Source organism: Zingiber officinale, chromosome 1B (genome assembly GCF_018446385.1).
Source record: "Zingiber officinale cultivar Zhangliang chromosome 1B, Zo_v1.1, whole genome shotgun sequence".
Lineage (NCBI taxonomy): Eukaryota > Viridiplantae > Streptophyta > Magnoliopsida > Zingiberales > Zingiberaceae > Zingiber > Zingiber officinale.
Genome location: NC_055986.1, coordinates 150,174,721 through 150,190,386, shown reverse-complemented (window position 1 = coordinate 150,190,386; position 15,666 = coordinate 150,174,721). Strand labels below are relative to the sequence as shown.

The following is a 15,666-nucleotide window of genomic DNA, read 5'->3' as shown; positions in this document are numbered from 1 at the left end:
GGTTGCGTTAGGTTGCCAGCCAACGTCAAACTATGGCAAATATTCAATAAATGGATCCATTAAACTATTGTGCTAATGCAAAGTTGTTTCCCGGAAGGAACGCATTGCAGGATCCGACTGTACCGTCTCGGCAAGGACTGCTACATCTTCATAACTCGAGTGTAGTGCTAAATATACAAGAGTTCGCGTTACAAGGTCCGATTGTAGCAAGGACCGCTACATCTCTATGAGAACTTAGGTGTAGTGTTAAATAGGCAAGAGTTCTCACACCATAGGTTGGATAAGAACAAATATGATAGGAAAACTAATAATCTAAGATTTGGAACATGGAACATAGGAACTCTCACTGGTAAATTAATGGAGGTAGTAGATATGATGATTAGGAGAAAAATTAGTATTTTATGTGTACAAGAGATAAAATGGATAGGCGAGAAGGCAAAGATGATAGAGAACTCGAGTTTTGAGTTATGGTACACTGGAAAGAGTAAAGCAAGAAATGGAGTGGGTATTATTGTCGATAGTTTGTTAAAGGATGAAGTTGTAGGAGTAGTTAGAAAAGGGGATAGAATTACAGCCCTTATGATAATAGTTGCGAAAGAAACAATGAACATAATTAGTGTATATGCATCACAGGTAGGATTAAATGAAGCTACCAAATCAAGGTTTTGGGAGGACTTAGATGAAATATTACAAAATATTTCATTAAATGAAATGATTTTAAAAGGAGGTAATCTAAATGAGCATGTCAGAGTGAAAAATGAGGAATATGAGAGAGTAGATGGGAGTTATGGGTTTGGAACGAGGAATGAGGAAGGGAAAATTATATTAAATTTTGCAATAGCATATGACCTTATATTAGCTATTACGTTTTTTAAGAAAAGAGAAGAACACTTAGGCATATTCAAAAGTGGGAATAATAAATCGCAAATTGACTTTCTTATGGTCAGGAAGAATGATAGAAAGATTTGTAAAGATTGCAAAGTCATCCCTGAAGAAAGCTTAACTACCCAACATAGGGTAGTAGTGTTGAATATACGCCTCAAACATAGTACCAATAGAAAGAAAATATATACAATTCTTAGAATTAAGTGGTGGAAGTTAAATGATGGGAAGTAAAATATGTTTAAGGAGAAGGTAGAAGTACAAGCATTAGGTGAAATATACGATGACTTTAATACAACATGGGATAAGATGGTATCAAAATTGGAAATAGTAGCTGAGAGTGTACTCGGTGAATTAAAGGGGCATGCACCACTAAGTAAAGAATCTTTGTGGTGGAATGAGAAAGTACAAGAGAAAGTAAAGGAAAAAACGAATAGTTTATAAGGAATTATATATTTGTAAGAACGAAGAAAACTTAAAAAAATATACAATAGCCAAGAAAGAAATTAAGAAAGTAGTGAGTGAAGCAAAAAATGAAACTTTTGAACGGTTATATCAAAAAATGGATACAAAAGAAGGGGAAAGAGACATTTATAGAATAGCTAAAGTGAGAGAAAGGAAAACAAGATATCTTAGCCAAATAAAATGTATTAAAGATAAATGTAATAAGGTATTAGTAAACGATGGAGAAATAAAAGAATGGTGGAAGAGGTATTTTCATCAACTTTTTAATGAAAGTTTAGGTGACCAACTTAGGTAATTTAAGTAGGTCAAATGAGCATAAAAATTTTAATTTTTATCGTAGAATTCAAACTTCAGAAGTAAAACAAACTTTAAATGAGATGCACAATGGAAAAGTCGTTGGACCAGATAATATTCCGATAGAGGTATGGAAGTGCTTAGGGAAACAAGATATTGAATGACTTACAAAATTATTTAACATGATATTAAAAATGAAAAAAATGTCTGATCAATGGAGGATAAGTACTCTAGTTCCCTTATATAAGAACAAGAGAGACGTACAAAATTGTGCAAACTATAAGGGTATGAAACTAATGAGTCATACTATGAAACTTTGGGAAAAAGTAATAGAAAAAAGATTAAGGAAGGAAACTACAGTAACAGAAAATCAATTTGGGTTCATGCCTGCTTAGACAATTAATTGAAAAATATCAGGAGCAAAAACAAGATCTACACATAGTATTCATTGACTTAGAAAAAACTTATGATAGAGTCTCAAGAGAAATTATATGGAGAATTTTAGAAAAGATAGTGTTAGCGTACCATATATTGAACTAATTAAGGATATGTATGAGGATGTAACGACCAGAGTAAAGACTTTAGGCGGAGTAACTGAAGCATTTCCAATAAAGATAGGGTTACATCAAGAATCAGCTCTAAGTCCCTATCTTTTTATACTAATTATGGACGGCGCACATTCAAGACACGGTACCGTGGTGCATGTTGTTTGTAGATAATATTATTTTGGTAGATGAAACACGTGAAGGAGTAAATGCTAAACTAGAATCTTGGAGGGAAATACTAGAAGGGAAAGGTTTTAAGCTTAATAAATTAAAGAGAGAATATATGGAATTTAAGTTTAGCAATATTAGAAGTAATGGAACAATTGTTAAGATAGGAGAGGACGAGTTGCCCGGAACCGAGAGATTTAAATATTTAGAATCATTTTTGCAAAATGATGGAGGGATTGAGAGAGATGTCTTACATAGAATATTGGTGAAATGGAGAGGAGCGTCGAGTGTTTTATGTGACCGTAAAGTACCTCTTAAACTTAAAGGTAAGTTCTATAAAATCGTAGTTAGACCTGATACGCTATATGGAGTTGAATGCTGGGCTATGACTCGAGCACATGAGCAGAAGATGAAAGTTGCAGAGATGAGGATGTTAAGGTGTATGTGTGGACATATGAGGATGGACAAAATAAGAAATGAGAGCATTAGAGAGAAAGTCGGAGTTACATCTATTGAGGAAAAACTCCGAGAGACGTTTAAGATAGTACGGACATGTACTTAAACGACTAATAAATGCTCTAGTTAGGCGATGTGAAACTATGATAAACATACATATCAAAAGAGGAAGACCAAAAAAGACTTGGTTAGCAACAATAAAATAAGATAAAATTTATTTAAATATAGATGATGATATAATAGGAGATAGAGTGCGTAAAAGGATTCATACAGTCGACCCCACCTAATGGGAAAAGGCTTGGTGGTTGTTGTTGTTGTTGTAGGGTTGAATATTAGATCAAAACTAAACCGAACAAATCAAAAACTGAATAAACCAAATTTTTTTTTGAACCGAGCGAATTGTCCTAAAAAACTGAACCAACCAAACCGATAAAATATTGGTTAATTCAATTTTTGACCGAATTAACCGAAATTTTAAAACATTATTCGGTTTTTAGTAAAAAAATAAGATTTTGTTTAATTAATTATATTTTTAAATAAAAAATAATCAAATTAATATTCTTATTCGGTTTAACCGAATTACAAAATTAAAACCGAAAACGAACCGAATTAACCAAAAACCGAACCGAATTTTTTTTAAAAAAATGGAAATCGAATTAACCGAACCGAATTCCTAAATTCGGTCGGTTCGGTTAGGTTAATTCGATTTTATCAAATTTCTACTCACATCTAATTATAATTCAAACTTAGCTATTGTTGCTAACTAAAGTTGAATAATTGGTGATACCATGGATTAAAATTTCGTGCCAAGCCAATCGAAACATTTTGTTTCACCCGCCTACCAGAACGACCCTGCACCAAGCCCCATGATCATACCAGAGGGGCAGCGCGACCCGCGACAGAGCCAGAGAGTAAGTTAATTATTTCAATCAACTCCTAGCTATGATAGGGATAATCCAAAGAGGCTTAATTAAATCCTAATAAAATTATCTAATGAATTATATTTTATTTATTTTATTTCTAAAAATATATAATAAAAATTTTATTTATTTATCTCTATATTTTTTACTTTTAAAAAAATATATTTTTTAAATTTTTTATTTTTAGTTATTATATTTTATATTTAAAAAATACCGCGGAGTTGTGTGAATCCCGTAGTCACGTGAGAATGTAGGGGATTTTAATTAAAATTTAAATTGATTATCTTAATCAACTTCTAACTATAATAAAGATAATTTAGGTCTTAATTAAACCCTAATAAAATTATCTAATTAACTATATATTTTATTTATTTTAATTCTAAAAATATATAATAAAATTTTTATTTATTTATTTATCTCTATTTTTTTCCTTTTTTAAAAAAAATATTTTTATATATTTTTTATTTTTTAAATATATATGTTAAATATTTTATTTTTAGTTAATATATTTTATATTTAAAAAAATATTGAAAATCATATCGGCATGATACGATATGATATCAAAATCGTATCGTTCCGATGATAGACCAAAACTCGGATACGGCTCAAGATTTTAAACAATGGGGATACCTAAAATTTTAACATCAAGAGCTTGTTAATATTAATTGATATTCTCTCTGAAGAATTTTAGTTTGTGCACATCTATTGTTAACCTTCAATGTACATTGTGCATTTGTGCTCACTCGAACGTTATTTTCTTTGGCCTCTAGTTACAGGTTGTTTAGTGAGTTGGTTGCATCATTAGTTGTGATTCCTTCTTTGAGATATGTTGTTTAGTTATACATGGTTTGACACAATTTCCAATCATGTGCACAAAGAGAATTTGTTGTTCAAAGCAGAAAGGGAAGCATAACATATTGTGCTATGTAACAATCCTCCTTCACCACTCATCCATCTCCTCCATCTTGATCCATTTTCCACTTAACGACAGTGAACTCCTCCTATCAAGATCTGTCATGCTTACAAAAGCTGCTTTTCCCCTCTTGATTCCACCAATTTCTAAGAATCTGCCCACTCCTTTAATCTCACCAATTGCAAACTCACACCATCTGATTTCTTATCCAACTGATGTTTGCTATTATCTTCACGATTTCTAATGTTTTCAGGCTATGATTCAACTAGTGCAAAATCACTATGAGTCATCCAATTCTAGTGTTAAAAAAAAATAAAACATAAATGATTAACTACCTGGCCTTCTTTGTCTCATCGGTCACCACCTTGTATGCATACTTCCACCAAGTAGCAGGATTTGATTTGATTGAGACTGAAGGACGATAGTGAGCATATCTCAGGCGCTGGTTGAAGGAAGCAAAGTTATCAGCCATCTTCACAATGTCTCTGTACCCATCCTATATCCAAAATGTCAGGGTTACTAAGGGTCAACATGTTAAAAAATCTACTTCTAAACAAGAGAAAGTGAGTGAATACCTTTGACAAAGATAATGTAACATTATCCAAATTGATTATTGCATTTTGTAGAGCTTGTCCTGTGCTTCTGGAATCATCTAGTTGTAGCTTACTGTATTTTGCATTCCCTGTTACTGGTTCTAAAATGTAGTTATGTTCTTTGATAGTCTCGCTCCTGAGTTCAAATATCTAAAAAAATGGAATACAGAATTCAGTGCATTATCTTTCTAACACAAGTTAATTTAGAAAAATATACCTGATTCCACTCAGAAGGAAGCAAATCCTCCCATGACTTGTTGACAGTCCAGGGCAAAATATCTGAATCAAAATAGAAGGCCAGACTTTCAAGTTCGACTGACTGCAAAAAGAAAAACTGGATAAGGGAAAACTGTATTGAAATAACAGGATCCTAAAAAATGATAAACTTGCAACATGAATATTGGACGAGAATTCTTCAACCAGTGTCTTTTTGTAGGTTGGGCTACCATGTTATGTAAAACAATGTTGCGCGTCAAGAAAAGAGAAATAATGAAGTGTTCCAAAACATAAGCAGAGAAAAATGGTCAACCTTCTGAATGTGTTCCAAAGCACCTCCAGTAGCAAAAGTTTCCCTACCCAGATCATCTATTGTCACTGCAGAAAGTCTTCCAAGTTTCAAACCTGCTGCAAATGGGTGTCCAGGGTTGCTGCAGGAAACGAGTTACAAGATTGCTAGGAATAGAAAACTGGCAATGGAAAACTGACACAACACACCTTTCTGTGTCTTCATATCTTATGTGTATATTAGTAATGGATAGCTTGAGATTCCCAATTATAGTGTTAACCAAGGATCCCAACCATGATGTATCCTTTCATAAATATTAAATTTTAATTAATCAGAAAAATAGATGCAATATTAACAACTGGAAGCTTAAAGAAAAATACTCAAAATAGGCTCCTGTTTGTGTTAACTTTGTCCCCAACTCTTTGAGTACAGTGAAAGTGCTGGTGAAATGAGCCATATTTTTTGGCTAAGATGTAACTACTAAAAATTAATATAAACCATGTTAATACTTGAAAAAAGGAGGGGTAAAAAAATAGTAGCTGCTTCTGCTGAGTTGTCTGAGAACTTAGCTGGTTCCCCAACAATCCGTAGAAACCAGCAAACCAAAAATTAAATACCATCATCTTCAGAAATGTTTGACAAATAAAAATTTCTGTAGAAACATCTTGATCTACAATCAGGATAATGCCCAAAAGAGATCTCAACTTTCCAATTCATTTACTGGTGATATAGCATGAGGAATCTGATTCCCTAACAATAGGTAGAAACCAGCAAACCAAAAATTATGAAAATACAACCATCTTTAGAAACGTTTGATTAGTGAAATAAGTTGAATTTTCTGTAGAAACATCTTGATATATAATCCGGATAATGTTCAAATGAGATATCGACTTTCCGATTCATTTACTGGTGATATAGAATGAATTTGGTGAATGTTTGGAAGCCAGAAATGTCATGATATTCTATACAAAGTGTATTTAGTTTATCTTCAAGGTTTCCACATATGATTTTGAACTCCTACATGAGATTCAACATTCCATATTTATAGAGGTGACTCAATACCATTTGACCAAAGAATTCCTAAAGCAGAAGTTAGCCATCGCACCATTTCAGATTTTTGCTGATGCTGATTATCCAACAGCTTCATTTCCAGTTCCTACTCAAGATGATATGATTAACTGCATTATAACAAAGAAACTCAAGTTCAGATGGGCAATAACAAAGCCAATGCATACCTTCACTTTATTCTTCTTTGCTTCTTGTATAGCATCTTCACTAGAACCCTCTACTTGTGTTGCAGGTTCAGCTAGTATAAGAATTCGATCAAGATAAACCAGAACTGGTTCTTGACCCAATCTGCTCCATGGTACCTGGAAGGATAATAAAAGATAAGTGCAATCCTCATTAAATCAAATGAGAAATCAACGGTTTAGAAATACAACTAAGAATCTTTAAATAAGAAAACAAATTTTATTAACCTTAAGCTTCACAGATCCAAGAAAACCTGCTTTAACTTTGACAGGCAACTTCAAAGCATTAAGGGCCTCTGGCCTCAATTGCATGTTTGTTAGTTCAACATTCCCTGCATGACATATGAAAAAGTAAAAGGAAAATTAGTTAGTAATATATGGCACGAAAGCAAGTACCACTAGAAAGAAAATAGAACAGAGCAGTCAAATGATGATTAGATGGACCTTTGAGCATCTATGAACCATTTATTAAACTTAGGTTCACAAATGATTTACAAACACTATCCAAACTTTTGCTTATTTTGAACCAATTGGGGGGAATATTTCTAGTTTGGTACTAAATAATAGATGCTTATTTGGAACGGCCAGACTTCTATTTGATAGCTTGTTGTTTTAGTAAGAACCAATAGTATTATTCGTAAACCAGTCACATAGCACATGCATTCTCAGCTAACCACTTTAACATATAAGTAAATTTACCCATCTGATATGAGCAGCACCAGCCAAAGGTCTTATGATGCTTAGATAGCTTTTTCAAATTCAAACATTTTATTATTCAACATGGAAGGGGAACAGATAATACTAAAGCACTAGAACAGATTGACTTTAATTGTGGCCTCTCTCAGCACTAAGAAGCATGTATTGCAACTAAGCATAGGATGGTGAATATGATTCCACGTGGTTAAGGTCCTATAGAATCAACTACATGAAGTGGGTGGCTTGCACCAGAAACAAAGAGAGAGAGAGAGAGAGAGCAGGAGAGAGGAGAGATCAGGATGAGTAAAGGGGAGAAGTTATTGGAGAGAGAGAGAGAGAGAAAGATGGGTGACCGCCGCAGTTGGCATAATGGATGACAAGTGTGGCAGATGAGCAAAAGGATTAGGGGAAAGCTTTCTACTACATGAGAGGTTGATGGTCAGTGATCGGTATGTGAAGGTTGTTGGACCAGTTAGAGCCGACAAGAGGGGATTGAGTTTATCTGTCAAAAAGTAAAACCAACACATTTCTCGTCCGTTCAATTCAGATTAGCAGCAAAAACAACAAGAAAATAAAGAAAGAAGCGCTGGGTTTACTTGGTTACAACGTAGGTGGTTGTTAATCCAAGGACAAAGAAAGCTCTAAAACTCTCCTTCGGTGAAGGCGGAGAAGCCGCTTACACTCGTTAATTGCTCAGACTTTTGCTAGGAAAAGAATACAGTAGTTGTTTTCTATTTCGTAGGTCCAAGGATCTTTTTATAACCCCTGAAAAATCTTATCCATAGTTGGAAGGCGCCTCCAGCGAGGCGCCAAAGGATAAAACTTAATCCTTTGGCAACAGCTAAATTCTGCTTGTCGAAGGCGTCTTCCATGAAGGCTTCAAGGCGCCTTCAAGTGCAGCTACCGAGCTTCACTCTCTTCCTCTAGCTCTTCCGCTTGAGTGATTTTGGCCAACCGAAATAAGGCTCACCCGAACTCATTTTCCGGCCTTCTCCTCGAGCAGGCTTCCGCTCCAGCTTCTCGTCCCTCGGAACGTCGCACACGTCCTTCTCGTCCACCAGTGTGTACTCTTTCGCAACACCTCGTCCCTCCAACGTTCCGCGCACGTCCTTCTCGTCCACCAGTGTGTACTCTTTCGCAACACCTCGTCCCTCCGATGCACCGAGTCTGTTAGCTCCCTTCCCGTGTCATCCTTCTCGCTAGCTGCGTCTTCCGCTCGACTTCTTGTGTTCCTAAGCTCCTGCACACTTAGACACAAGGTTCAAACACAATAGGACATAATTTTAACTTGGTTGATCACATCAAAATTACCATGGGATTCCAACGACCTTCCCTTTTTTTATGTCCATCAAGCCAAGTTCAAGTTAGGGAAAAAAAATAAACAAATTACATTAACATAAGTTTTGTAAAGAAGTTGCAAACGTAAGTTAAGCATTAACATGCATTAAGTTGCAAAACTAAATTAGGCAATAAAATGCGATTTAAAAAAGTGTCCCTTACTCCCCCTAAACTTGTACCTATTCCTCCCCCTTTGATCACATCAAAAAATAGGGAAAAGTAACAAAAAAGTTAGAAAATTTTGAACTTTTTGGGGGTAGAAAAAAAATTCAAACAGAAAAAAAATTTCCATAAAGACATACTTTGAATAATTAAAAAAACATTAACTTGTTAAAAGATTATAACAGTTTTCAGTTAGTTAACTAAACATTTATTTCAATAATTGTCTTTCTGACGAGGCACTAAGTCTTCTTAGTTATTAGAGCAACAACCACTTTCTAGACAAAGCCTCTTAAAGAAATTAAACATTTAATTTCCTTGCTGAATGCCCAAAAAAAATTATTCAATTCAAATATGTTTTTGGAACACAATATAGGTTCCTTGCTACTGGGTTATCTAAAAATTTGGGCTACATAACTTCTGGGGATTTTTTTAAGTTGTCCTTGGTGTTTTCTAATGTACCAGTTTAGTCTACCATACTTTCTAAATTTTGGCTTGCTCAAACTCAAACATACATGATTATTTTTCAACTTTTCAATTTCTATTTTTAATTTATCATTTTCTAATTTTAAATTATCATGCATTTCTAAGGGACATGATATAGTTAATTGTCTTTTTACATTAATGCTTTCTTTTTCTAATTTGTATAAATTTTTAGAAAGCATTTTGATAAAATTGAAAGACTGCTCGAGAGATAGTGCACGTACCTCACTTACCTCGTGATCTGATGCTCCCCCTTTATCGCAGCTTTCCTCTAATGATCCTCCCCCTTCATCGATGCTCATTTCTGAGCTGCTTTCATCTTCTTCTTGGCGGTTGGCTAATAAAGTTAGTCCAACGTATTCTTCATCTCATGTGGCCTTTAAATTCCTGTGCTTGGATCTTGTTGGTGTTTTGCCCTTGTTCTTCTCCTTTTTCTTTAGTTTAGGGCATTCATCCTTGATGTGCCCTTCTTCGTTGCAGTTGTAACATCGAACCTTCCTTTTGTTTCGATAATCCCTTTGTCTGTGACTTAAATTTATTAGATTGAATAAACTTATTAAACTTCCTTACCAACAATGCTGCTTCATTTTCGTTGATGGATGTTACGGAGTCAGGATCTTCCTTCTTGGCTTTCAAGGCAAGATTGTAGTTCGACTTCTCGATTTCTTTAGAATCTGTATATCGAGTTTCGTGATGTTCAAAAGTAAAAAAACAAATTCTCTAGTATACTTACCTCGAAATCCTTAAAGATAGGGATAGCAAACCCATACCCATTAAAGGATCGGATATCTTCTATAGTTATAATTTTTTTCTTTCTATCCGACTATTATCATTCGATAAAAATATATTAAAATTAACATCCTATTAAAATATATATATATATATAATTTTTAAAAAAAATAGATTAAACATCTATATAGTCTCCTCCTAATATCAACAAAAATAGTAAGTTGATTTTGAAAAAAGAAAATTTTCTTTAATATATGTATATATATTATTTAATCGGATATTCGGGTCGGGTATCGGGTATTGATAGTCCCTCCATACCCTCTTCCATTCGGGTCGGATATTGAATCCTCCATCGGTTCGGGTGAAATTGTCATTCCTATTTAAAGATGTAATATGCATCTACTAAGGATGACCATTCTGGAGTTCTCGGGAAGGCGTTGAGCACATACCGGATTGCATCTCGGTTCGTTACCGATTCTCCGAGATTATTGAGTTGAGTGATGAGTTCTTTGATTCGTGCTTGGAGTTGCGCTACCTTTTCTTCATTGTTCATCTGCAGGTTTGTTAGTTGGATTCGGAGGATGTCTCGCCTTGCTAACTTCGCTTCTGAAGTGCCTTCATGGAGTTCTAGGAACTTCTCCTAGAGCTCTTTGGCGGAGTCATAGTTGCCGATTCGATTGACTTTCTGGGGCGAAAGGACGCTTATGGAACTCTGCTTTACCATTCGCAAGTCGGCTTGTTCCTTCTTTGTCCATTGATATTCTTCTTTGTCTTTTGGAACTACAAACCCATATTTCATAATTAACAGAATTTCAAATTTTGTTTTAAAGAATACCTCCATCCGACGTTTCTATTGCGCAAAGTCTCCCTCGAATTTTGGTGGATGAATGCTTGCACCGGCCATCGTCTCGTTGCATCAGTCGTCGATTAGTCCTTCTAAGACGTCCTGGCTCTGATACCACTTGTTGGACCAGTTAGAGCCGGCAAGAGGGGGTTGAGTTTATCTGTCAAAAAGTAAAACCAACACCTTTCTCGACCGTTCAACTCAAATTAACAGCAATAGTATAATTAAAATAAACAACAAGAAAATAAAGAAAGAGACGTTGGGTTTACTTGGTTACAACCTAGGTGGTTATTAATCTAAGGACAAAGAAAGCTCTAAAACTCTCCTTCGGTGAAGGTGGAGAAGTCACTTACACTCGTTAATTGCTCAGAATATTGTTAGGAAAAGAATACAGGAGTTGTTTTCTATTTCGTAAGTTCAGGGGTCTTTTTATAGCCCTTGGAAAATCTTATCCGTGAATAGAAGGCACCTCCAGCGAGGCACCAAAGGATAAAACTTTATCCTTTGGCAACGGCTAAATTGATGGCGCCTTCAAGTGCTTAAAGGCGTGACTTAAGCAACTACCGAGCTTCACTCTCTTCCTCTAGCTCTTCTGCTTAGGTGATTTTGGCTAACCAAAATAAGGCTCACCCGAACCCATTTTCCGACCTTCTCCTCGAGCAGGCGTCCGCTCTGGCTTCTCGTCCCTCGAAACGTCGCGCACGTTCTTCTTGTCCACCGGTGTACTCTTCCGCAGCACCTCGTCCCTCGGATGCACTGAGCCCGTTGGCTCCCTTCCCGTATCATCCTTCTCTCTAGCTGCGTCTTCCGCTCGACTTCTTGTGTTCCTAAGCTCCTGCACACTTAGACACAAGGTTCAAACACAACAGGACCTAACTTTAACTTGGTTGATCACATCAAAACTACCACGAGGTTCAAACAAAGGTGAGGTGTGTTTTCTTCACATTCCCTCTCCCCGGTGTTTCTTCCCCTCCCACATCTGCTGTGTTGGGTTGTTTCCTGGTTTACTGGGTTGGGTTGCTCTTCGTGGAACACTTTGTTCTGGCTTTGTTCTGTGATTTCTTTGCACAAGCAAACTGTTGTGTTTCTGGGTTTTTGGTGCGAGCAAGCTGCCATGGTTCTCCTAGGTTTCTGGTTTCCTGGTGCAAACAAGTTGTGGTTCCGTTTTCAAGTTTTTTCCGTCGATCGCCAGAGCTCTTCTTGGCCTAGGGAGGAGGTGGCTGGTCCACAATAAGACAAGTTAGTTGTTGGCTAGTCTGCATGTGCAGGGGCAGCTGCAGGAGGGTGCAAGACACCAAACAGGCTGCCATTACTATTTTGGGTGGCGGCAGGTTCTTGTCAGCCATGTGTAGGAACCTTCCATTTGGCTCTTGCACCAAAATGGCAAGGAGGAGACAAGGGGCTGCTGTAAGCAGGGCCCAAACCCAATCACCAATCTATGTGTCCCCAAGGAGCTGGAAACGTGCAGGGAAGTACAAAAGCTGCTGCTGTGATCCTAGAAAATGTTGCTGTGTTGGAACCACTTGGTGACAAGGCAAAGGAGGTGACTGTTGAGAACGCTTATGTGGAGGACCTAGTAGACTTGGAGAATGCTCATGCGGCTGATGAACAAGTACAAAATGCCATATAGGATGGTGTACAACTGCCACCTGCTGCTGAGGTGGATGGGCAAGGACAGAATGGGGTTGATGACCAGAATCTAGAAGAAATTGTTCATAATCAAAACACTGAGGCAATTGAAGGTATGGCCGGAGCTTTTGGACTTCCACGGAGGATAGACCCCTTGGTGGGGGGAAGCTCCGGGACATGGAAGGTCTTGGGCAGAGCTTTTCAAGGACAATCGGAAGGCAAAAATGGCAATGCACCTACAGCAGCACAAGTTTTTCATGCACAAGAGCAGCAGGATAATTTACAAATTTAATATGGTCGCGGACTGGGAGAAAGTTTTTCTTTTCAATGAGGATGGGAGATACATTGCAGCGTGGGTTGAGATCCACGGTCTTCCTCCATACTGTTGGATGCCAAAGTTGCTTAACTTGATAAGCTCGGAGATTAGGAAGCCGTTGTACACCGACAAACTGACGCGAACTCAAGAAAGACTAATCTTTGCTCGTCTCTTGGTAGAGGTTTCTGTAATTGGTGAGAAAGTTAAGAGGGTTCCAAGCACATTTCCCACGGGAATTCATCTTGATTTGGAGATAATATATGGTCATGTCGGATTTCTGTGAGGAATGTTGGAGAATTGGCCATTGATAGGAGAGCTACCAGAAGGATCCACCACACAGGGCCAGATGGAAATGCAGCAGGCAAGCGTTCGCAATCTATGCAAGGAAGACGTTGTCCAAGGTACAAATGGCTAACCTCAAGCACCCCAGTGATGGTGGAGCCACAAATGGTGAAGATCTTGCAAATGAACTTGCAATAGTGGAAATGGTAGACTCGGTTGTTGTGGAGCATCCATTGGCAGCGGATGATCATCCCCAACCGTTGCTAACAGAATATGGGTAGCATGAGGCATAGCCGGATCATTCGCAATTGCAACCCAGCCAAGAGCAACAAAGAGTGGTCAAAGCATCACCGGCTAATTCGCAGCAACATGAGACAAAAAAGGATTGGGAAAGGATAGTGAGACCGTGAGCTCACAACAACAAAGCTCCCGGTCGGTACATGAAGAACAACATAACCTTGTTGCACAGATTGCGTCAAGCTCTGATAATCCAGCGGACAACAATCAAGAGCCCATTAGGGGTTTGGCCAGCTATTCTACATCCAAAAATGCTCAGACCTCGACATTAGGCACAAGCAACCGTGCCATGGAAGGTGCTAGGAACATTCAATACAGTTGGCGGGTATGGGTGTGAGCAGCATGAACAACCACTCGATGAAGGTTGGTGCTTGGAACATAAGGGGCTTTCATAAGTCCCTCAAACGCGGGGGTGGGGGTCCAGCATCTCCTCAAGCACAAAAGTATACAAGTTATGGTGTTACAAGAAACTAAACTCAATGAAGCTACCCTTGATCCAATGTTAGGGCGCAAATTTGCAAGTGTGGCTACCGCAAATAATTTCAGCTTTTCTAGCCATGAACGTATATTGCTTCTTTGGGATATGCAGAGGATTGTCATGGAAGTTATTATGTCAACCAATCAATTGATGCATTGCCACATCAGCTACTAAATAAGAGGAAGGAGTTTCTTAGTGACATTTATCTATGGTTTTCATACAATTATCACCCGAAGACCGTTGTGGGAGGCTCTTACTCAGCTTGGGAAGAGTATCTCAGCACCTTGGCTGATCGTGGGGGATTTCAACTCATTGCTATCCACGAAAAGGAAGGGGGACTACCGATTACGAATTATGAATTGCGGGACCTCCAACTCTTTGTCAAAGCTTGCGGCCTCATGGATCTTTGCTCAATTGGATGTCGATTAACATAGACAATGGTACGATTTCTTGCAAATTGGATAGAGCCTTAGTGAATTCACAATGGTTATTGGAGGATTATGATAGTTATGCGGAGTTCACAGCCCCGGGTGCCTATTAGATCACTCTTGTGGTATAGTGCATACTGTAGTCCGAGATTGTGCCCCTAACTGGCCCATCAAATTCTTCAATATGTGGGCACTACAGGAAGAGTTTCAAGGTGGTTAAAGACTTTTGGACAGCCCCTTGTGCTCGGAAATGTGCAGTTTAACAGCAAGGCGAAACTAACTCGACTAAAGGGTCGGTTGAGGGGGCTCAATAAGAAGAACTTTTAACACATCTCGGAGAAAGCTCGAAGGGCAAAGGAAAGTTTGGAGGAAACCCAGCATGTCATTCTCTCGGATGGGGAGCCACCGACTGGCTATAGGGACTTGAGGAAGCAAGCCACATTACTTGGGGAAGCAGAAAAGTTATTCTATCAACAAAGAGCGAAGAATGTATACCTTAGAAATTCTAACCGGTGCGCTAGATTTTTTTCATGATCTAGCCAAGAGGAACAACAAAAGGAATGCTATTGTCATGCTCACTAAACAAACAGGGGAATAAACAACAAGTTTAGGGGAGGTGGCAGACGAATTTGTGGGGTATTTCCATGGGCTGCTGGATCAAAAGGTGCAAGGCAAAGATATGGACAGCTTGCAACTGCCTGGACAGCAATTAAATAGCTCCCAGGTAGTAGATATTGTTAGGCAAGTCATGGTGGTCGGTGGAGGAAATCAGAGATGCTCTTTTTGATATTGGAGAAGATAAGGCCTCGGGGCTGAATGGGTATGGAGCCAAATTTTTTGCTTCTTCATGGGAAACAGTTGGGCCGGATATTATTGCTGCTGTTCTGGAATTTTTTCAGACTGAAAAACTCCTCAAGCATTGGAATCATACCTTGAATGCTTTGGTTCCTAAGGCGGATCAAGCCCCAGGGCGTGGCGAACTATCAACCAATTTCC

The 15,666-nt window shown here is 37.8% G+C and overlaps 1 protein-coding gene across 2 annotated transcripts in view; it reads right to left on the bottom strand.

Moving 5' to 3' along the window:
* The window catches only part of LOC121984930, a 146,792-nt gene that overhangs the window by 118,429 nt on the left and 12,697 nt on the right, over positions 1-15,666 (bottom strand). Inside the window, exons 1-9 of one of the 2 annotated variants that reach the window (XM_042538125.1) lie at positions 11,232-11,328; positions 7,220-7,323; positions 6,977-7,111; positions 6,847-6,897; positions 5,951-6,045; positions 5,766-5,883; positions 5,454-5,555; positions 5,219-5,386; positions 4,979-5,139 (exon numbers count right to left, since the gene is read on the bottom strand). In XM_042538125.1, the coding sequence (XP_042394059.1) occupies positions 4,979-5,139; positions 5,219-5,386; positions 5,454-5,555; positions 5,766-5,883; positions 5,951-6,045; positions 6,847-6,897; positions 6,977-7,111; positions 7,220-7,323; positions 11,232-11,313 (1,016 nt within the window). In that variant the 5' untranslated portion in view covers positions 11,314-11,328. Of the gene's footprint in view, positions 1-4,978; positions 5,140-5,218; positions 5,387-5,453; positions 5,556-5,765; positions 5,884-5,950; positions 6,046-6,846; positions 6,898-6,976; positions 7,112-7,219; positions 7,324-11,231; positions 11,329-15,666 lie in introns of those variants that run through there. The other variant, XM_042538116.1, reaches the window with a different exon arrangement.